Consider the following 23,207-nt stretch of genomic DNA (forward strand, 5'->3'; position numbering starts at 1 on the left):
GGCTCCTCTGCAAGCTGCGTCTCTTTGGAGCCCTCGCGGGACCTGCGATTTAGAGCAGGCAGGGACAGGCGAGAGTGTCAGCTGCTCAGGTCAGCCAAGTCCTGCTTGCATCAGAGCCCAGGAGTAAGAGTGGGCACAGGCAGCCTGACATTAAGGTCTACCCAGAATATGCTGGGTTTCCCTTTGGGAATGTCCCATAAAGCACATTCACATGGTGAATGCAGTGCAAAGCCACTGCACTGAATAGTGCACCGTAGGGCAGCCTAATAAATACCACTGGGGCTTGGCAAAGCAACTCGCCAGGGGCGATCAGGGAACTTTCCTTGCAGAATTTTTATGATCTCATGATTTAAAAAAAAAACCTTCATGCATGTGACGAAAACCTTCCTACTGTTGGCCCACGCAGTGCCGTCTGCCTGAGTCTGCAGCCAGGCAGCCTGCAATGACCAGGAGCCCCAAGCTGCCTCCATTCACCTCCGTGGGGTGTTACCTCTGAAGCTGCTCTGTCATCATCTGTGCCAATTTAACACCCCTCAACGATGATACGTGGATGGGTCACCTGGGAAATTTCAACCACTCCCCAAATCCAGCATTCAGTTTGAGTACTGGCAGCGAGTAGGACTCGTCTTCCAGCTGGTTTTTCAAGGGTTGAATGGCAGAGTTTGCTAAGATTTTGTGTTCTGTTCTGTGGTAACACAGATCTTATAGTCCTTGCCAGCTGGTATTGTGCTACTTCTGCTTACTATAGGATGCACCGCGATCCTCTAGAACAACAACTCTTGTTATCCCCATTTTACAGATAGGGAAACTGAGGCACTGAGTAGTTACATGAGCTGCCCCTTGTTGCAGAGCAAGTGAGTGGAAAGGTCAGGAACAGAGCCTTGGTGTTCGGGTTCCCTATCCCCAGTTCTGACCACTAGATCCCACTGCCAGTGCAAGAGAGAATGGACCCTGCTCTGTCCTCACACGTGGAAGTCAGTGACAGATGCACTTGTGTAAATGAGGGCAGACTTAGGTCCTGTATGATTTTGTCTTAGCCACCATCTCTTTTTGTAGTCTGAGAAGAGAAATGAGAGTGGAAGGTGGGGAAGAAAAAAGTGGTACAAAGAGCAAGTGAAACCCACTGATCTTGACCTTGGAGAGAGTGACATTCCATTTATGTCTGAGTTCCAGAATGTCCCTGTTCTTGTTATGGAGTGACACTGACCAGTGTTTTTATAGAGCAGTGATTAGTGATACAAGAACTCATTTGAGTTAACATGAGAGTGTGCTGATGGCCAGAGCCATCCTGCGAGTTGACCAACTGTATCTGGAGGGTTGATGTGTATGACTGCATGATCTGTTAGTCACGTACAAGTGGTAAGCGTCAGTGAAGTGAATGCCCATTACTGTTTGAAAACTAGCAGATGATATCAGATATCTTGGGGCAGGTCAGCAGATCTCCAGCTAGGGTGACCAGACAGCAAGTATGAAAAATTGGGACGGGGGTGGGGGATAATAAGAGCCTATATAAGAAAAAGACCCAAAAATCAGGCTGTCCCTATAAAATCGGGACATCTGGTCACCCTATCTCCAGCTGTTTGCTCCCTTTGCAATGCATCCTGGGAACAGTAGTTCACTCATTCTGCATCCATATACCCAAAAGGCGCTGCTAATCTTTGATGTTAATTATTGGCACTCATTACTGGAGTAGCTATCCAATTTCAGAGGAATTATATAACCTTCCTCCCCAGCTGTAGTTAAGTGGGATGGATGCAGGTTGCTCAGTTACTTGTGTAACAGTACCCAATGTATTAGCAGGTACATGTATTGAGGTGATAGTCACAGTAGAGTTACATAGCAATTGCAGTGGAAATGGAGCCATTGCGTGCTGATTGCTCGGAGTCCTGTCTCTTGTAGCATGCCTCTTCTGCTGCATGAGTCACTGCCATGCCAACTCAAGTTATAATTTGGGGAAAGCACTGCAGTGTTTGGAATAAAAAACAGTACTGCAGTGCAAAGATTTGTGCTGTGGGCACCCAGGGAACTGCAAGAGGCCACCGGCACTGAGGCCACGTCTAGACTATGCGCCGTATCGACGCGTTAAAATCGATTGCTCGGGGATCGATATATCACGTCTGATCTAGACGGGATATATCGATCCCTGAGCGCGCTTATATCGATTCCGATACTCCACCAAAACCAACGGAGTTCCGGAATCGACATGGCAAGCCGCGGACATCGATCCCGCACGGTGAAGATGGGTGAGTAAACCGATTTTAGATATTCGATTTCAGCTACGCTATTCTCGTAGCTGAAATTGCATATCTAAAATCGATTTTCGCGCATAGTGTAGACCTGGCCTGAGTCAAGATACCAGAGTGAGTGACCAGAGAGGGAAAGCTATATTCATGGCTTTACATCCTGTCAGACCAAGTCACTTGTGCAGCTGCTTGTGGGTCGTGCCTGCTTTGCTATCTGTTTTCATGCTTGCGTTCTAGGATAGCTTGGTTTATCTGCTGAACCGTGAGCAGCACACAGTGGGCCAGAGGACTCAGTCCAGCAAACCTAGCATCAGCCTCTTTGCCCCAGACATCCTGCCCCTTCACTGCACCATCAGGAGGCTCAAGCTGTCGAGCCGCTCCCGACACCGTTCGGAAGAGAAGCTGATCCTTGAGCTCATCCCGGGGGCCAATGTGTCTGTCAACTTCTCTGAAGTAGTAAAAACGATTGTGCTGCACCATGGAGACCTTCTGTCCCTGGGGCTTTACTATCTGCTTCTCTACAAGGACCCCACAAGAGCCCAGCCACTGCCTGCACAGACGCTGATGAGGCTGAAATCTATGCATCAAGCCTCGGACCCTGAGGCACCCGTGATCTGTAAGATGTGTGGCAGCCAGCTCAAGGATAGGGGCCCCTCCTCCAAAAAGCATGGGCCCTCCCCCACTGCAGGCCAAAGATCAGCCAGGAAGAGGCTGCAGCTGGAGTTCGAGAGAGCTGCCGAGGACGTGCTAATGAGAAGGATCATGACCTTGATCGATCCTGGGGGTGACGATCACAAGTTGACGCCTGTCTTCCTGTTGTGCCTCTGCATCCAGCACTCCGCCACCAGCTTCGAGCCGGGAGACTTCGGTCAGCTGCTGCTCAAGTCAGCCAAGATGATTCAGAGGACAGTGTGGGTCAGTTTGTGAGCTTTCCTAGGGGAGTTGGGGACAGGGGGTAGTGCCGGGAATTCAGCAGGTGCTGTAGGGTCTCTGAATAACACCTTCTGTGAACGCGAAGCCTAGAGTGGGGCATTCAAACTTTGCCCATCCAAGGGCCACATTGGTGGCTGTGGGGGCCCAAGGGCTGCACTTAGCAAATCACCACCATCTTTCCTTGTCACCCAGCTGTGCAGCCCACGGATACTAAGTCCCTGCTTGTGAGGCTCCATCTGGATGTCCACCCAGGCTGCGCTGCTGGATTAAAGAGGGTGGCAGCCCTGAGCTGCACTGTAGATCCCCATGTAATTTGTAGAGGCTTGCAGGCCTTGAACTATCTTGTGAGGGTCTGTTGATGAGGAGCCAGCCCTGTCCATCAATCCAAGGTCTTGTCCCCTCCAAGGTTTGAGAGATCCCAGGGGCTTGGGCTGAAGGGAATGCTTGCTGTGGTCAGAAGGTGCAAGGAAAGGCCAAACTCCCGTTAAATGTTTGATGTTCAACCCCTCCCGGGTTAGCTCTACATAACCAGGGCTGCCTGGGGGTGGGCAAGTGGGGCAATTTTCCCCAGCCCTCGCAGGGCCCCCCACAAGAGTTTTTGGTGGGTCTTCAGCAGTAGGTCCTTCACTGAACACACGTGGATCAAGCGAAGGACCCGCTGCTGAAGCCCTGGAGCTTCTTCTGCTCTGGGTCATGCCGCTGACGTGCACCGAAGACCCAAAGCAGAAGGACCCCAGGCCCCCTGAATCCTCTGGGCAGCCCTGCTAATAACAGGATGAGGGGTAGCCCCTAGTCTTGCTCAGTACCACCCCTCCTTTTGCAGTCCATGGTCTTGGAAGCACAGACTGGAGGCCTAGGGGAGGGTTTTGGACTGAATCATAGAACATCAGGGGTGGAAGGGACCTCGGGAGGTATCTAGTCCAACCCCCTGCTCAAAGCAGGACCAATCCCCAGACAGATTTTTACCCTGGTTCCCTGAGTGGCCCCCTCAAGGACTGAGCTGACAGTCCTGGGTTTAGCAGGCCAATGCTCAAACCACTGAGCTATCCCTTCTCCTTGATGCTGCCACCCTATGGGAGAGGTCTGGGTTTATAGGTCACTGCAGGCCGGAGTCATTGTTAGCTGTGTGCCTGGTCACGGGGCAGGAATGCCAGCTACCGTGCATCACAACCTTCCATGTCGCTGCCTAACTGTCAGAGAGTGTGAGTGGAGGAAATGCACTTGTGGAATCAGGGTTTGTACGTTTCCTCCCTGTTAGAGATCACCTCGTTCTCCCGCAGCGCGCGGTGCCATTCTGGCCTCGTTTACACCAGACTTTGTTTCTCACCATTGGTACCCAGATAAGGCTGCAGGCAGCCACCAGCGTTTTAAGCAGTGCAGCCCTGCTCTGAGCAAGTTTAGGAAAACACGGTGGTTAGAATGGCAGTAGCCCTTCTAATACAGGTGCAGCTGCATCCATGGTAGCAATGGTGAGGAACTTCAGGGGGAAGGGTTCATGTAAATAAAACCTTAGTGCTGTGCAGCACATCAGAACTGAAATAACAATAATTCTGGTGGGCACAGTGAGACATACACAGGAATCCCAGTGGGCAACTTACGCTGAAATAAGTACCTGTATATTGTACAATGTAACAAACAATAAGGATATATCTGCCTAATTATATTCTAGGCAATTGCATAGTTCCAGTCTCCGGGTTCCTTCCCACCCCATTCCTTTCTGTGCACTTGCAACGTATAGTGTAATTATATTAGCAAATCGAGCGTGCTTGTTGCCATAGCATCTGTGTGTCATTTCCTTTCGTTTAACTGTCTATGCAGAACAGCTGCAGTTGCTAGAAGGTGCATGAGATATGGAGCAAGTCTCCAATAGGAGTTTTAAAAATAGTTTTTGGCACAAGGGGAAAAAAAAAAACTTAACCAAAGTTTTGCTCTGCCTTGCAATAAAGCACAGAGTAGCCAGCCCACTCAGTGTCCCTGACAAAACTATCCCAAGCTCCTGTTTCAGATAGTACTGTTTCCCCTGGGAGTTTGCGTGTGTGTGTGTGTGTGCACGTGTGTGCATCTCTGTCTCTTTCTGCATTATTGTTTTCTCATATCGACTTATGCTTCCCCCCCATTATCCTAGGAGAAAACAAAAGAACTGGCTGAGAAGCAGTCCCAGCAGTAAGTATCACCCGTCTTTACTCTCTCTGCCTCCCTCCTGCCCCACTCCTGCTTCCTCTTATGAAGAGAGAAACAGCTGCACCTACAGGGAGAGAAATTGCCTTTGGAATGACCAAGAGGGAAGTTCTGTAAAGAGCACTAGGCCGAGGCAGCATTGTTAATATACAGGCCCCGATTCAGCAAGGTGCTTCTGCTAATGTCTAATTTAGGTGGGGGCTTCTTGCCTGGTTCACCACCAGAGCTGGGCGACATTTTTTACATGCAACTTTTTTTTGGCAAAAAATGCAAATTCAGCGACACAGGAACATAATTCATGTCCGTTTTGGTGAATTGTTCGTTTAGAAAAACAAACAAAAAATTTGAGAAAACTCAAAACGTTTTATATATTTTTTATTTGCAAGGACTTGCTGTTTCAAAACTTCACGCAGCTCGACTCCCTACCTTGCTGAAGCAAAGACATAAAACTTTTAGCACCCCTGCTATCCATGCCCTTTATAAGGGAATATAGAAGGCATTGCTGTACTGGGGCCAGGAGATGACTAGCAGAGGTGCCTGCTGGCCTCACCACATCCTCACCCCTGGAAAAACCCAAATGCACTAGTGATGTAAAGAGCAATGAAAGGGCACTTTTTAAAAGCTGCTTTTTTAAAACCAGCTTCTGATTGTGCAGTTGCATTTTTCCACCAGGAGTTAGTTGCAGATGCTGACAGTCAGACATGCAGTTAGAGCACTTCTGCACTTCGAGCTGGGGCCGTGATTCCCAGCTCAAGGAGACATACTCATACTAGCTCTCATCGAGAAGCATGCTAAAAACAGTGCTAGCATTTGTGCCAGCAGAACTGGAGGCCATTTAAAAAGATTTAGGCTCTTAAAGCACAGATGGTGAGCGAATAGAGATTTTCCTTTTGTTGTTTTACAGTAACACCTTGGGGGTTTGTTGTGCTTAACACGTAATGACAGTCCCCCAAAGTGTTTAAATAGACAAAGGGAAGGAGGGGGAACAGGTATAGAGAGCTGAAGTGACTTCATCCAAGGTCTCTTACCAGGTCAGTGGTAGAACTGGGAATTGAACTGTGGTTTCCTGCATCCCAGTCTGCTCCCCTAGCTACTGGGCCATATAGCATAGCAGCCTTGTAACACACTTTTATACCAGGTCCCTGCACATGTGTTCCCTGAATGATGTGATTCCTTGACAGTCAAGGTTTACATGCATGTGGACTGCAGGTGGATGCGTGTTGTACATTCCACAGCCCTGAATGGGTTAATTGCCTCACTCCTTCCTGTATTTATGCTGGATCCAACCCCAGTACGTCCCCCAGGGGCCTGGCGTTGGCCTACTTTTCCTTACACTATTTTCCAAACATCAGAAGAGATAAATTAGTAAATTAATGCTCCAGAACACTTGACTGCAGTGTTGCATTTCCCCTCTTGTGTGACGTTGTGCTGCTGCATGTTTACCCCTTGCACACTTACAGTCTTGCCGTTTGTGCCAGCAGTGCCACCTGTCACCAGCAGCTGGGAAGCCCAGCCACACATTCTTCATACTAAGATTGATATTATTTGATTTCTTCATATTAAATGCAAGATCTTCAAAAATGGCTATTCCTTTGGGTGCCCAGCTTGAGGCACTCTACAGGAGCCTGGTTTTCAGAGGTGAGTACGTTGCACTTTCTGAAAATCCAGACCCTTTTTGGGTGTCTCACAGTTGGGCATCCCAAAAACTGAGGTCCCAAGTCACTAGTCTCTTCAAAAGACCTTGGCCCTGTGTATGTCTCAGATCTGGGGAGTGTCATTTTAAAATTAGCCATGATAGGCCTGAGCAGGAACCTTGGGCAGAACTACCTCCTGCAAGTAGCCACACAGAGTATGGGCAGAGAAAGGGGATTGAAGCTCTATGAGTTCAAGAGACTCTTTGGTACAGTGGCTATGTTCCATCCTTACACATGCGTTTGCGGCTCCTTTTGCAGTCAGTGACAGCCAGGGGCAGCTCCAGGCCCCAGCACGCCAAGCGCGTGCTTGGGGTGGCAAGCCATGGGGGGCGCTCTGCCGGCGCCATGAGGGCAGCAGGCAGGCTGCCTTCGGCGGCTTGCCTGCGGAGGGTCCTCTGGTCCCATGGCTTTGGAGGACCTCCCGCAGGCAAACCACCGAAGGCAGCCTGCCTGCCATGCTTGGGGCAGCAAAATGCCTAGAGCCACTCCTGGTGGCAGCGATGCGTGTGTGTCCGATGGCAGCAAGCTTGATGATGCGTGTGCATCCAATGGCAGCAAGCTTGATCCTGCCACATTCTGTGTATGGAACTCCCACTGATCCCCTGAGATAACCACGAGCTCCAGGCCGAGAGACACGCTTCACAGGGCTCTGAGGGTACAATAACCAAGAGGGAAGCTGTAAAATCCAGGGGTGAACTACGGGGCAGTCAGATGACTTGGTGCTAAGGAATTTCCTGGGGGGTATGGTAAATCACAGTGTGGTAAAGATAAGCCTATCCATCTGTTATAGCCATATAGTTCAGCTTCTTCCGTTCAGGGCTGTGTACAGGTGTCGGTTCATTATTGTGTTGTGTGAGCAATCATATAAATGTAGCTACAGTGAAACATTTTTGCCCAAGGTCCCTATTTTTGACTGGCTTAAAACATTCCTCAGCAAAGTATCTTGTGAGGCCGAAATTCTTCATGGTTGTTCTAAAGTGAGCTTGTTTTATAAAGTTATCAGAAATCCCATCCAACCATTTTCTGAGTGATCATAGCATGAAAAGCATTTCACTAGTAAAGAAATTTTCCAGATGCTTTTTAATTTTTTTTTTTTTATAAGCCCTCGGTTAACTCAAGAGGTTTGCTGCTCTCTGTACTGTACTCAGCCTCCGGATTGAGAGCCAGTCATCACCACTAAATTCACAGGCAAAGTCCAGGCTGGTTGAAAACAGTCTCCTCAGCATTTGCAGTGCTATATAAAGGGCCTGATCCTGAGAGGAGCTCCGTGCTTTCAGCTCCCATTGACTCAGCGCCTTTCGCATCAGGCCAAAGTGCTAAAACAAACATTTGAGCCAAAACTTTGCCTTTGTCAAGAGCATTTTTGCAGAAGGTCTTTTTCGGTTTCAATGCTGCTTTAGTGCACCTGGGCTCTCCAGACTGGGGGTTGGGGGCTGCTGTTAATAGGGCAGGGCTCTGGGAATGACTTTCAAGAGTGATTTGTAGGTGCCTAATGTGAGACACCTTAAAAAGGGGCTGGTGCTCACTGCTTTCTGAAAATCACACGTCTCAAGTTGGGCACCTGACAGTCCCCCTGTCGCTTCTGATACTCTTGCCCAGTCTCACTGATCCTGTTGGAGTCCTGTCTGCTCCAGGCTTTGTTTTTGACACATCACTTTTCTCCTCATTTGTTTTCATGTTCTCCAAACCCTTGTATACCACTGTTGGCTGCCACTGCACCATACCGCATGACCGGGGAGAAGGAATCATGTGGCTGCCGTTAGTATTATTGTTAATTCCTAAGAGCCCAGGAAACACTCGGTATCTTCAGCTCCAATTGAGGTTGCTCAGCATTTCTCAGGAGGTGCTCAGCACCTGACTGTAAGTCAGCAGGTCGAAGGTTCTCAGGATGATTAGCAAATCACCGAGATCCAGCATTTTGTCTCCGGGGTGCTGGGCTGTGGCGTTTCCACTGACCGGGAAACAGGAATCCCATTGCTGATTTGCAGAGTAGTTTCACAGCACATCCGTAACTCCCCAGGGAAGCCAGCTGCTGGGTTTGGTTTGGGTTTGCTTTTTAAGCCCATAACTCTTGTGCTGGCAATAGTCTGTGACACTGCTCATTCTGAAACTTCTGAGCGAGTTGGGGAAAAGTGTGTCGATGCAGTAGCAGGAGAGTATAAAATACTGGAGTGTTGTCTGTGCTGCCGGTGTATCCATTACTGCATTGTTCGTGCTCACTGGGACTATCCTGCATCGCCAGCCTCTGAGAGGGGCACAAGCCTTTCCTGTAGCCGGGGGTGTTGTGCACACAGACAGACTGCAGCTGCAACCAGCTTTGTCCTGACCGGAGTCTGAAACTCTCCTCTTGCCTTCTCTATCTCACCAGTCAGGATCCTGGATCCCTGTCCCGCTTCACCGTCACAGACCTGGTCCCAGACCTGCAGCACATTCTCTTCTGGATGTCCAACTCCATCGAGCTCCTGTACTTTATCCAGCAGAAATCCCCCGTCTACATCCAGAGCCTGGAGGAGGAGCTGGATGTCAAGGGTAGGACTCATGCTTCTTTATACCGATACGCCTCCTTAGTGCAAAACTTCCCCAGCCGTATGCCTGCTGTGTGACATGTCAGGCAAAGGGGGCGCTGTACCACCAAGCTGGTTTGCTGGTGTTTTCCTCTATTGCTACTCTAGCAAGGTACTTCCATCCTGACTTCAGAGACCACTATATTGGCTCTTTATCCCAGATATGCCCTTCGATAGTACTGGGGTTTGTGGAAAGTAAGGGAACTTCATCCACAGGGCTCATGACCCCACCAGCTCTCTGGGACGTCTCCTGAGCAGGTTCTTGAATGATAAACTGTGGTGCCTTTTGTGACACGTCCGCTGGGGATTGAGCCAAGGCAGCCATAGCATGTGGAAGTTTGAATGTCCTGCTGGGCTCTGCTCCCCACCACTCACTCCTGAGTGCAGAATTGCTCACCTGTGAAATTGCAGGTGCAGAGGTAAAAAAGGAGGCTGTATTAAAGTCAGTCTTAAAATCAGGACTTTTGTGTGTCTCGAGTCTCTTTTAAACAGACATGAAAAGGAGATTCTTCTTCAAATGCTTGTACATGTCCATTCCAATCACGTGTGTACGTGCACATGAGCACGACAACTGGAAGATTTTCCCCCTAGCAGTATCTGTTGGGTTGGCGCTCAATGGCTTAATATAGAGCCCTGCCGACCCACCAGACCCTTCTTACCGCCGATGATGGTTAGCTGGAATGTCCCAGAGGTCTTGCCTTGGCAAGCGCCTTTCCAGTGTCCATTGTATATAGTTGTTTACCTCTTAGTATAGTTAGTATAAGTAGTTAGTGTTAAGCAAGTGCCTTTTCCAACTGTCTTGAAAACAAAGTCCTCCCATTATATAGTGTCAAAACTGACCTCCTTCTTGGGATTTTGGTTTATTAATGAGATAATAAAGCTCAGATCAAACTTTCCCCAAGGCTTAGCTGCTCCCAGGGTTCCTCCCTCAGGACTGCTCAGCTCATGCCCTAGATTCCTCTCCCACTGGAGCACTACTCCTTTCTCCCTTATATCTTCATGGGGTATCAAGCCACCTGCCTTTGAGTCCAGGGAACTCACTTGGCTCTACTGGGTTTCAGCCACCTTGTCAAAAGGGGCTTGTGCAATGATGAGCTCTTGCATGTAGCCTGTTGAAGCCATTAATGGATATGATTTTGGGACATGGATCCCATTGCAACCAAAGGGTCACCATGACTTCTGTCACCAAGAATGGACTGGTATCTGCGTGTTGATACCTGAGGTAACAAGGTCCTTTCCCTGAACCCTTGGCCACTGAGATAAGAGGAAAGGGATGCAACATCAGTAAGGATGAGGCTCTGGGAGTATTCGGCAGACCACCCAGTCCTCCAGGCCACAGTTGGAAACCCCTGCCTGGCTACCATCCCTTGCTCTACATTCTGCAGCCTCACCTCTCACTCCACCCTGTGAAGTGAATCCATTAGATCGCAGACCAGACTGGCTACCTGGTTAGCAGTGTTGCTCAGTATTACCTGTGCCTCTTTGGAAGCACAACTAGCTCTCAGGGCTGCTAAGCTAAGTCCTCCAGCCCTGTGAACACTCGAGAGGGACATAATCCCCCTTATCAAATGAGTGGTGACAGCTTGCAGTCGCAGGGAGTCTAATATGGCGAGGGGAGTAGCCAGGCTTCACTCTCAGCATGGCCTCTTTTCGTTTTCTCATTCCCCTCGGAGGGAGAAGGAGCAAAGCACTCAAGAGGCAAACCAGCTGCGTGCTAGATGCTCTCCATGTCCTATGCTATCTTGGTTCCCATGCTGATACACGATGTAAAGACCAATGTGTGGGTGGGAGGGAGGGACAGCGGGTACATTCTTAATCAGTGAGCGCTCTAAAAAATGTGCTTGTAGGCTAAAAATACTGCAGCCCTCACAAAGTGCAGGGCGCACATGAGCAGCTGCTGGGAAAGTGAGATGATAAACCCTGGGAGCTGGGGTTCAGTTCGTCCATTGCAGGGCTCAGTACGATGTCAAGAGAGGATCCTGAAACTAATTAGGTCTTTATCTTTTCTTTGAATCTTTCTCTGGGTTTTCTTGTGGCCTAGTGGCTTCTCCACCATTGATCCGAGTATGCCCACCCCTGCTGTTCCTCACTGTTTGAATAAGGGTTTCCCAGTTGTCCCAAATGATTTTATTTATGTTTCTCACCATTGTTGAGCCTGAGTTAATTTAAAGGGAGATTTGTCAAAAGCACTCAGTGTTGGCCCAGCTCTGCTCCCGCTGCTGTCAATGGCAAAGCTCCCACAGACTGCAGTGGGAGAGAGCTAGGCCAGTGCCTCTCAGTCTTCCCAGATTACTGGCCTCCTGTCAGGAGTCTGATTTGTCTTGCGTACTCCCAAGTTTCACCTCACTTAAAAACTACTTGCTTAGAAAAATCAGACAAATACAGAAGTGTCACAGCGTGCTAGTATGGAACAATTGCTGACTTTCTCATTTTGATGATACAATCATAGACTATCAAGGTTGGAAGGGACCTCAGGAGGTCATCTAGTCCAACCCCCCTGCTCTAAGGGGGACGAATCCCCAGACAGATTTTTACCCCAGGTCCCTAAATGGCCTCCTCAAGAATTGAATTCACAACTCTGGGTTTAGCAGGCCAATGCACAAACCACTGAACTATCCCTCCCCCTGAATAAAATAAATCAATTGGAATATAAATATTGTACTTATACTTCAGTGTACAATATACAGAGCAGTATAAACAAGTCATTGTCTCTATGAAATCTTAGTTTGTACTGACTTTGCTAGTGCTTTTTGTGTAGCCTGTTGTAAAACTAGGCAAATATCTAGATGAGTTGATGTACCCCCTGGAAGACCTCTGCGTACCCCAGGGGTACATGAGCTAGGGTAATGCAGAGTGATTTTGAAAATCTCACCCTTCCTCATTTATTACAGGCCCCATTTTGTCTCTAGTACCCTCCCCCCAACACACAAGCAGAACACAGGGCATGGGCAGACGCTGTCCCCCCGGTAGATTTGTAGAAGTCTCTCTCTCCATTTTTGCAGCCCTTATTGGTAGTCGGCCGTTCCTGAAGATCTCTCTTTTCTTCTTTGCTCATCACTCCACTTTCCCATCACAGTACAGTTGTTGTCATTTTGTATCCTTCTCTTTGAACAACCCTTTATGAAGTCTCGCTGGAACTGCAGTCTTTTTCTTCTCAATTGTGGTGTTTTTTAGGGTGATCTAGCTGCTTTCTGCATTGCTGGGTTTCAATACTTCCTTCGACTGGGCCTTACTCACTGGGTGAGATGGTGGCTTCACTGAATGGCAAAACTTTCATTGACTGCAGTGGGGCCAGGATTTCACCCTATTTTCATTTCTCACAATGTGCGTTCCTAAACCCCCATCATGCCCACGTACAGCTGCATTCTGTAAATCCAGTCCTTACTATTCTGAAGTCAAGAAGCTTCCTTATTGTTCTCACAGTTGTGATCAGTTTCTCCCTGTTGGTAAAAAGTAGATTTAGGATGGCTTCTCTTCCAGTTGGAATCTAAGGGAAATCTTTGATCATTCCTGGATCCAACATGGGCAAAGATTCTTGGGAAGGCTTCATGCTGATTGAGAAAAGGCAGAGAGAGCACTTCGGGCAGAAAGTGCTGAAACCAAAGCTGAAGGATAAGCGTATGAATGGACAGAAGTGTCCGTGCACAAATGCCAGGGTAGGGCTGGCTGAAAACCATGAACGCTTTTCACAAAACATCTTGCAAAAAATTTGTCCCTGTTTTTTGACAAAAGAAATTTGAAATGCAATTTTTTTCAGCCAGTTCTATCCAGAAACGTGGGAAACAACCAAGCGCTAGAAGTATTACTAAGTGGTGTCAGTTATGGTGTAGCTGGCAAAACCCACACCCTACTGGATGAGTCTCATAACTGGAGTATTACTATGGATAAGTACAGTCTACAGATATGAGAGAGATGGGTGATACTCAGCTTGCAGGGGACCATCGATAGAGAGATGTGAAATATATTTACAGTGCCAGCAAGCTTACAAGAAATGAAAAGTCAAGGAAGATGACGGTGGGCATTTGCTGCTGAACACTAGGACTGGAGGAGGGTGAGAAAAAAATCTCCTGGGCCAGATCTCCAGTACTTAGACCCCTAGGTCATTGTGCTTAGGTGGATGATAATTACCCAGATACATGCTGGGTAACATGCACGGAGAATTCTGCTTAAATTGGTCAGGGGCAGATCCAAGCAGGCTCTCCTTGCAGCAGCTAATCCAATGTTCAGTGACCAGCCCCTCCCTCTGCTGCTCTCTAGTGTCAGACCTTCTCCTTCCTTTGCTGGCATTTAGTAGCTGAAGGGTCTCTGAGATGAACACCTGCCTGCATTCCTCTCTCAGATCCCCAGAGGGATTCTGGGACACTTGTCTTCCCTGGCTGGTAGTGTTTGGTCCCTCCTGGGCTGTGATCGGTGGGAACTGCTAGATTTGGGTTGCTATCTAGAGAGAGAATTCTTTAAATTCTTGGTGGGAATTCTTGGTGGGAATGGTCTCTGGGAAAGTGAAGTCCATGCCACGTGCAAGAGTGAAGGCAGCAAGCATGCAAGTGAAGGAGCATTCTGGGTTTGCAGGCTGAGCGACATTTGCTTAAAACTTCAGGGCATTGTAAGGAAGAGAGATTTACCCCTTGCCCATTCCAGGCCTTACTTCAGCAAAGCACTTAAGTGAGTGCTTAAGTCCAGCCCTGTTCAGCAAAGCACTTAGGCACATGCTTAACTTTCAGCATGTTCTTAAGCCCCATTGACATCAATGGAACTTACGCTGTGGCTAAATTTAAGCAGATGTTTAAGTGAATTGAGCTGGATGGCCGAACTGGGGCCATCCTGAATCGACGGGCTGATGCTCAGCTAGGAGGGTGGTAGGGCTTAGGGGGAGGGGTGGGGGGAAGCAATGTAGTGTCATATAAATACACCTTGTTTCTGGGCAGGTTTTGGTGAATCAGGAGGGAAAGAAATAACATAAACAAGAGGGTGAGGGAAAGGTTAAAATCAGTATTTTGGCCTCTTGACATCCCTCAGGAAATATCTGTGGGAAGATTTTTAAAAATAAAAAAGTCATAGCCTCAGAATAAGCGAAGTACTTTTGATTTTCAAAGTCTAACCAGTACATTGGAGCGCACTGAACCCACAGGCTGGCAAATGAAAAGGAGAGGTTTTTTCCTACACCTTTTCCCTTCCCATTCATTGCTATCTGTCTGTCTAGAGCAGGGGCCAGGACTGCCCCCTTTTCCCAGATTGCTCAATGGGGGGAGAGTTTTGTGAGAGATGGAGGGAATTCCAGGTATGCATAAGGATGAGAAACCCTGTGCTGGCCCCTATCTTTCTACAAGTGAGGGTGTTTCTCCTGGCACATTTTTTAAACACGGTTGTTGAATTTAGGAATTGCTTTTCCACTCAGGTGATATGAGATAGTCTGAGAAAAACGTTGTACCCCTGGGAAATGCAGGTGTTTAGACCTTGCTGTATGAGCAATTCTGTCCTATAATTAGAGCAGATTGAATAGTTAAAAAAAAACGCAAAACAAACTAAACCCAACAACCCTGATTTGGGTATATTTTTGTGACTAAAAGCCCCATGTTCAGTTCGCAGCTTTATGGGGACATACCATCCATGCGTAGCTGGATGACTTGGTATTCATGAAGTCTTGTGCCAATCCCAGAAGTTTCATGAATCGTAGCACTAATTAATATTTGCCTGAAAATTTGTGCCAGAAAATGTGTCACTTCTTTTTTGTTACTCTCCTGATCCCATGGGATTTAGATGACCGATCAGGATACAGAGTAGTCAAGCAAACCATTTGTGAACCAGCCCATAGGCTGAAAATTATTTGTTGAAACTGTTTGGTGAATACTTACAAATAGATTCACAGAAATCAGCACCAGGGCCCAACTGGATTGCTCACCGAACCCGGGGCTGGCTTCCTTTTGAATATTATTCCCCAAAAGCTTTGGAGAACAGCTGAGCAACTTGAGGACAGCTTGGGTGACAATCGCTCAGGACCAGAGATACTACTGGGGACTTCCTTAAACAGATCACACAGTACTGAGTACGTTCAGGACCTTACGGAATCCATAGTCTACACACGGGTCCCAGGAAGAGCTATCCCTTGTGTCTCCATACCCCATTCTGCAGTCACCCCCACCTGCCGGCATGTGATCAGAAATATTCCTAACATGGACTGGCTATGTTTGTCTGTGCTCCTTATTTTCTAGTTTGAAATCCTGCACTGGCAGATTCCCTAGCACCTTGGCTTTCAATTGAAATTGCCTGAGACAGATGAGCACCAAGGTTTTCTTCTCCATAGCCAATGTTATTTTTCATGTCAGATTTGAAAATCTTCTTATGGCCATGTTTTTAAATGTTTACATTGGCTTTTCACTTCAGAAACTTGGGTTCGCATCAACCTCAGGTCACAAGTGAAATAAGTTTGAGTGGTGTCAGCCTGTTCTGGAGTAGGTATTTGCCAGTCTTTATAGAGGCCAGTGTGATTAGCAGTCTCCGTTCCAAATAGGTCAGGATTAGAATAGCAGATCGGGACCAAGGTTTCTTGGTGCAGCAGTGAAGGGTCCTGCTATTGGAATAGCAAGTGGGGCTGTAGATCAGGATTCAGGTGCTCTGTATGTGGAAGTTTACAATGCTCCTGCCTTCATTACACATGGATTGATTCAGTCCTATTAGCCCCTCACTTTCCTGAGCCTTAAAAATTCACCAATTTACCTCCCTGAACTGCTGCAAAAGTGTGTGTGGCTGAAAAGTCCTTCACTAACCATCTGCAAATGGGACTTGGGGAATGGTCAGGTGGATGATATCATGGAATTTCCTCTTTCTGATTCCACATCAAAGGAGCATGAGGGTGGTGCTAGTTTGGCAAAGCTATCGAGACCTTCTCTTCTGTTCCAAAGGCAAAGATTTCTGACAAGCTGTGTTTGGAAAGCGCTTCATCCAGCTGTACAAATATTCAGCATATGGGGCTGGTGGGCTGCAAATCTGGACTGAAATCGAAGCATTGCTAGAAGAAAAATGTTTGTCTGTAGTGGAAATATTAACCCCCCCACACCTGTCAGCACCCAGAAATACAACATATATGTGTTTACTACTATGACAACCCTGTGTTTTATTAGATTTGGATTTCTGTCCACACTCTCTGCTCACAATGCATCAAGGAAAGTGAGGTGCAGTTTCACGTCTTTAAGGGAGAGCCAGCAAAAGGCACCAGCAGAATGCAGGGTTGGAGTTTTTGATTCTTGACATGGCATCCAGTAATGGCTCCCCAGCCACTGTGGGAAGGGAAGGCACCAGTGTGAATTTATATTGTCTCCAGAGCAGTATCCTTTGTAGACTGACAAAGGGGCAGGTGGATCCTGGCGAAGATGATACAATGAGAGAAGAAAAGGGAGAACCAGCTGAGTTCTCCTGTATTGAAGTGAATTCAGGGGGTTGCAGTCGTGGCCTTGGAGACTGCTGCCATAAATTCAAGGTTGGGATTAACAGGAGGGTTCAGCTGGGCAATGGAAGTGCAAGCTTCCCCGTCAGTGTGTCTGCTCTGCACTCTGATCTGGAGTGGACCATCTCTGCTAGGGAACAAGAGCTCTGTCTTGTGCATTCATCCTCAGGCCTTTTCCTGTGACTGCCAGCACTGGTGACAGTGTCAATGTGCTTTTTGTGATGTGGGTATCTGTCCACTAAAACAAGAGCACCATACGCACCAAATGGCCTCAGATGGGAATGGTTTCTCTCTCTGAACCTCTGTCTTAAAAGAGCCATCTTGAGCTGTGCAGCTTCTCAAAGTCAAGCCACATAAATGTGTCTTCAGCTTTAATTTCACTAGTGCAATGGGGACATCAAGTGGCCAGGTAAAGTAGGGCAAGTTGTGCATACTTATGAACGTCCCAAGGATGCAAATGCTACCTGATTTTTATTCCATTTGAGAGTGACTGTAAGAAATTACGTAGGCATCAGTTCTCCTCCAGGCCAGCTCTTCTGCCGCCCTTTGAAATAGTCCTCACTCTTGGGCGCCTTCGCGAGACAGCAATGTAAGTTATGCCGCCCAGTAAGGAACTATTGCTGCTACAACACTGTTAATCAAGAGTTCTGTATCTTTTATAGCGCTTGCCATCCAGGAGCCTAATGCATTTTACCAATATTGCTAAATTAGGGCTCATGTCCTTCCTGCGAGATCAGAGAGGAGAACGGTCCCCCTTTTACAGACCGAGGTGCTGAGGTACAAAGAAGCTGTGATTTTCTCAAGGGCACACAATGAGTCAGTGGAAGAGCTAGAAATAGAATCCAAAACTTCTGGCTCCCAATCCCACATTGTAACTACTAGCTATGCTTCCTTTGCAGTAACTAACAGGCACAATTTGGAGCCCTTTGCTCTGACGTGTTCCATTGCTGTCTTTGTCCTTTAGGTTCTAAGGAGTCTCTGTTCTCTTTAACCATCACAGCCAGCGAGGAAGCCATGACAGTGCTAGAGGAAGTGATCATGTACACTTTTCAGCAGTGCGTCTACTATATCTCCAAGGTATGTGCACCCCCAACACCTCCCCCTCTCTCCTGCTAATGCACAGCCTAATCCAGAGGGTGAAGAGGAGCCTGGTGCTGATAGTGTCTCACTATCAAAGGGGGATGACGGGAGATGGAGGGGAGAAGTCTCCCAACTGAGCACCCCTGTCTGAAATTTCCCTCCCTCTCTATCCTGTCCTGGGACAGCAGGTCCTTCTTTCTGCTGAGTTCTAACAGATATACTGGTTCCTGCAAGCCTCCTCTGTATTAAAAAATGCTGGTCTCTAGGATGCAGTGCAAAAAATGCTTGCGCCAGGGGATTGGACTTTCCCTATCTTTCCTGAGTCACTGAAGAGGGTCAGAAACGATTTTTTGAGGGGTCAGAAATGATCAAACAGGTTGAGTTTTTCAAAAACCACGTCGATGTTTTTGGATGGCCCAAGTTATTTAGCTGTTGTTTTTTTCTATTACAGCAGCACCTACAGTGCTCAGCCAGGATCAAGGCCCCACTGGGCCAGGCATAGCACAAACATGTAGTAAGAGAGAGCCCTTGCCCCAAAGAACTTGCAGTCTGAATAGGTAAGACAGACACAGAGCAGTAGACTCGGACTTAGGGGTCAGGGTGAACTTCCCAGATCAGCTGTAGGCCTGTGGCTTGACCTTAGGTGAGGCATTTGATGTACCCTGTAAAATGAGGAGGATACATTCCTAGCTCTCGGGTGGGTGTGAGGATAAAATCCATTAGGGATTACGAGCTGCTCGGATGCTGTTTACTAATATGAGCTCCCCATTTCCATAGTATGTGAGCACCTCATGATCTTTGAAAGATGTTACTACGCTGTATAAGAATCTAGATAGCAAACTGGGTGAGTTTTAATACCATCACCCTAGCAGGTGATTGGCAGTAGGGGAGAGCTGCATGTCAGGTACCCTGAACTGATCGCAGTGAATTTCTGGCAGGTGAGAGGTCTCATAGACTCATAGGTCAGAAGGGACCAATATGATCATCTAGTCTGACCTCCTGCACAAGGCAGGCCACAAAACCCTACCCATACACATTTATAACAACCCCTAACCCATGACTGAGTTATTGAAATCCTCAAAATTGTGATTTGAAGACCTCAAGCTGTAGCACTGTCTCCTAGGGAGGCATTCGTGAACGGCTTAGCTCAGGCTGCACAGTCACTTTCAGGACCAACCCTTGTTCTCCCTCACTCCACCTTGTAACTTTTGGATTCATTTTCCTTTGGGCTCAAGTGTCCCAGTGATGGTCACAGCCTGAGGAGAGTGAAATTACGACGGAACAGTTCTCTGCATGGCTGACGACTTGGAAACAAGGGACCGGGCCACAGGAAGCCAGGGGGAAATGCGTGGCCCCAGATCAGTAGGAAGAGTTGTGGTGATAGCGCGTCCAACCTTCCTCAGCTCGTTTGTGATTTACTGTATGGTAATAGCCCTGGGTATAATGAATTGATTCATGGACCTGATGGAAATATTCCTTCTGGACTCTCTCCGTTAGGTCCCTGGAGTGAAATTTTATTGCGAGTGCTCATTATGGAGCGCTGAACAGTGTGGGCAGTGTGGCCACAGAGAAAGGCTGCTTGTGTCTGCAGGGTGGGGACTTGTTTCCATTGAAAGAGACGTTAAACTTGACTGATGATGCTGCCTTTCCACCAGCTCCCCCTGCCAGGTCTGGTGATTACAGACTTGGCCTCTAGCTGGGAAATGGACTATTTTTCTTCTTGATTCTATTTGTAGCTCTTTTTTTCCCCTCTGTGGAAAGATTGTTCCAATATTCCAGCAGCCTCTCCCCTGGCTGATTGGTCGATGCTGATCCTGTCTCATTTGCATACAAGCAAAAGCTTTGATTGGACACGGCTTTTCAACCTTCCTCATTTACACAAAGGAAAGTGTCTCTAATTGGACACTGCTTTTGTCTTCTGCCTTTTTTTCATAGCATGTATATTAGATCTTCAGTTACCATGTGGGTGCATAGAACGGGCACCATTCCTTTCACTTAATAGCTACAGTAGTTTGTATCTCACATTCCGTTTGTTCCCCAAAACAGACCGAGACCAACTGACCACCATGTATGCTGTTAAATTATTGCTTAGGGACAGGGCCGAGCAAGCTTGCAGGTCACAAGGGATTAGTCCGTGAGGGGGCAAGGAATACGCCCTTCCTTGTTTGAGAACAGCAGGGCTTGAGCTGGTTATGGGATCATGGAAATGAGAGATTCAGAAGACCTGTTTAGGTCACCATCTGGCCAATGCAGAATTGCTTCCCACAGTAAATCTCCAGCGCTTTGAATCCTTGTGTATTTCTTGTCTCCTCCTGTCCAGTCTCTGTATGTATCTCTACCTGCCCTTCTGGAGTGTAATCCCTTCCAGAGTGAGGGCCAGGAAGGTTGGCAGGCATCATCCCAGTTGCCTGAAGAAGTACGCAGAGTCGTGTTGATCTACCAGACTACGCTGGACCTGCTCCACCAGTATGAAGTGCACCCTGAAATAGCCTCACAGATGTTTGCCTACCTCTTTTTCTTCTCCAACACTCTGCTCTTCAACCAGCTCATGGACAAAGGTGAGTGACTTTGGGACCAGGGAGTGAGACATTTGTGGGAGGGGCAGGCATTCCCAAAGACTGGCCTTGTCTGCTTTGAAGACCTTTTTGTGTTTATTCGTTAACTAAAGGAATAGACTTAAAATGCCCCAGTATTGCAGCCAGTCAGGCTATGAGATGAGGATCGGCCAAATGTGGGGAGAGATTTTACAGCATCTTTTGGGATGTTTTAGGATGTGAGCGGCTTGGACACACCTGGAATTCTGCATTCAGCAAAGACGTCTTGCTGTCCTGTTACCTAAACTTGTGTTAGGCTGTTGAGGCCCTATCCGTAATTCATCAGTCTGGCCCCACTGCCAGGGAGAGACCCCCAGACTGGTACTGACAGCAAAGCAGCCAACTTGTTTCCTACAGGGGATAAGGATGCCTTAGAACTTGACTTAAGCTACTGAGTCCTTTGTTTAACTGGTGTCATCAGAGAGGTGGTTAGGAATAAGTGTCACTTTCAATCAATCAGTGCCCTGTTTCAGCACTAAGGCTAGGGTGGGGGTGTGAGAGAGAGCAGGGCGGGCAGGACTCTGCCGGGCTAGTAGCAATGAAACCTGTAGGAGCTAGAGTCTGGGTGGAGGTGGGGCTAGAGTCCAGTCAAGCTAGAGTCCAGCCACTGAGGGCTTTGTGACTTCACTTCCCCGACTCTGATGGATTCCTTGGATGGCAGCCTGTGCGCTCTGCTCTCTAGGTGTACGGTTGGCTCAGATAACAGCTTAACTCGGGTTTTAGCTTCTGTTCCCTTGGCTTGATCCTGCCTTTACGTTTGCTATCTTGCCCGAGTCTGCTGCCTTTATCGATAATGTTCCATTAACCCCTTCTTAATGCCTTGATGTTCACTGGGCTACCATTGTTCATGGGGATGGGTTCAGCCTGTGTTAGCTCTGCCTCCAAATTAACATACCACCCATCTACTCTCTTGCGCTGGCGCTGGTATAAGAGCTGCCATTTTCATGCTGAGTGGAGGACAGGGCACAGGCTGTTAGTGGAGTTTGTTCCCCAGCACCACCTGATTGCTATGCCTAATAAAACATTGCCTCCCGCTTCTTAACTGAAGCGAAAATCTTCTCCTTAATTAATCCTAATTATCGCAGAATTCCAGTTGAACTACAGAGCATGTGATACCTGTATAAACTCCAGCAGCACCCCCTCACCGCCAGGTGTATTGCAGCTAATACTATATGAGTTAATAGGAGTTGGGTGCTTAAAGAATTAACCTAATTTTGCCACTCAGCCCTGTCAGGCCTCTGTCCCTCTTTCTGCCCAGCTCCACCCCACTTACAAACAGAGTCTCTGTGTTGAGCAGCAGGCTCTGCCAGCGCGGCTTCGTCTGCCGTGTCAGATGGTCCACTAAGCACGAACAAAAAGTGGAAGGGAAACTGTGTGCTCCACTGTGGGCTTTCCTGCTAGCTGTCCACCCCTTTGCAGTGCCAGCGACTATGTTGTTGAGCCGCAGCCATGACGGCCCCTGGATTTAGAGCTTTGTCATTGTTGTTTCAAATATAAGATAACTTTAGAAGGTGCCAGGCTGCCAGTTCTGGAGCTTGGACTCCTCCATTTGGTTCTGATTCACCAAAGCACTTAAGCACATGCTTAACTTTAAGCATACCAGTGTTCCTATACCTGTTCTGCGAAACACGTAGCTAACTCCCATTGAACTTCATGCGATCAACTCATCTTGCAAGGTTTTACCCAACTTCTAAGACTTTTTTGCCAGTGTGAATGGTGTGGATTTCCCGAGAGCCACTGTTTTCATAGACTCTTGGATGCATCAAGACTGCAGACAGAAAACCATCCCCCATCCAGTATTGTACTGGACCTGCAACCAAACCCACGCTGATTGCAAGCTGCTTGGGGCAGTGCCTAAGATGGCGAGTAACGCCTGCTCTGAGATTGCGGCCCCAGGTGCCACCACAACACAGATAATAAAAGCCTCTCTGAGCTGGGCCAAGGTAAGGGAGCTCCATAGTGACCCAAAAATAACAATAATATCAAATTACCATGGCACACATCAAATGGATTAAAAACTGGCTAACTGATAGGTCTCAAAATGTAATGGTAAACAGGGAATCATCATCAAGTGAGTGTGTTTCCAGTGGGGTCCTGCAGGGATCGGTTCTTGGCCCTGCGCTATTTAACATTTTTATCAATCACCTGGCGGAAATCATAAATCACTGATAAGATTTATAGATGACACAAAAATGGAGGGAGTGGTCACCAATACAGAGTGATCTGGATTGCTTGGTAAACTGGGCATAAATATAAATGTCTACAGCTAGGAACAAAGAATGTTGGCCATACTTACAGGAAGCAGTGACTGAAACAGATTAGGGGGTGTAGGGGATAATCAGCTGAGCACGAGCTCCCACTCTGACACTGTGGCCAAAAGGCTAACAGTGACCCTCAGATGCAAAAACAGGGAACTCTCGAGTAGAAGTAGAGAAGTTATTTTACTTCTGTATTTGACATCATAGGCACCAACTTCCCCT

At 47.8% G+C, this 23,207-nt stretch overlaps 1 protein-coding gene across 5 annotated transcripts in view; it reads left to right on the forward strand.

Annotated features, from left to right (window-relative positions):
* The window catches only part of RADIL (Rap associating with DIL domain), a 68,275-nt gene that overhangs the window by 25,130 nt on the left and 19,938 nt on the right, over positions 1 to 23,207 (forward strand). For all 5 annotated transcript variants that reach the window (XR_012656487.1, XM_075069176.1, XM_032767788.2 and 2 more), the window contains 5 exons: positions 2,481 to 3,158; positions 5,302 to 5,339; positions 9,417 to 9,577; positions 18,018 to 18,130; positions 20,454 to 20,691. Coding sequence is in view for 4 of the 5 variants with exons in the window: in XM_075069176.1 (XP_074925277.1) it covers positions 2,481 to 3,158; positions 5,302 to 5,339; positions 9,417 to 9,577; positions 18,018 to 18,130; positions 20,454 to 20,691 (1,228 nt within the window). In the remaining variant the exon portion in view is untranslated. The remainder of the gene's footprint in view (positions 1 to 2,480; positions 3,159 to 5,301; positions 5,340 to 9,416; positions 9,578 to 18,017; positions 18,131 to 20,453; positions 20,692 to 23,207) is intronic.

Source organism: Chelonoidis abingdonii, chromosome 9 (genome assembly GCF_003597395.2).
Source record: "Chelonoidis abingdonii isolate Lonesome George chromosome 9, CheloAbing_2.0, whole genome shotgun sequence".
NCBI classification, from domain to species: Eukaryota; Metazoa; Chordata; order Testudines; family Testudinidae; genus Chelonoidis; species Chelonoidis abingdonii.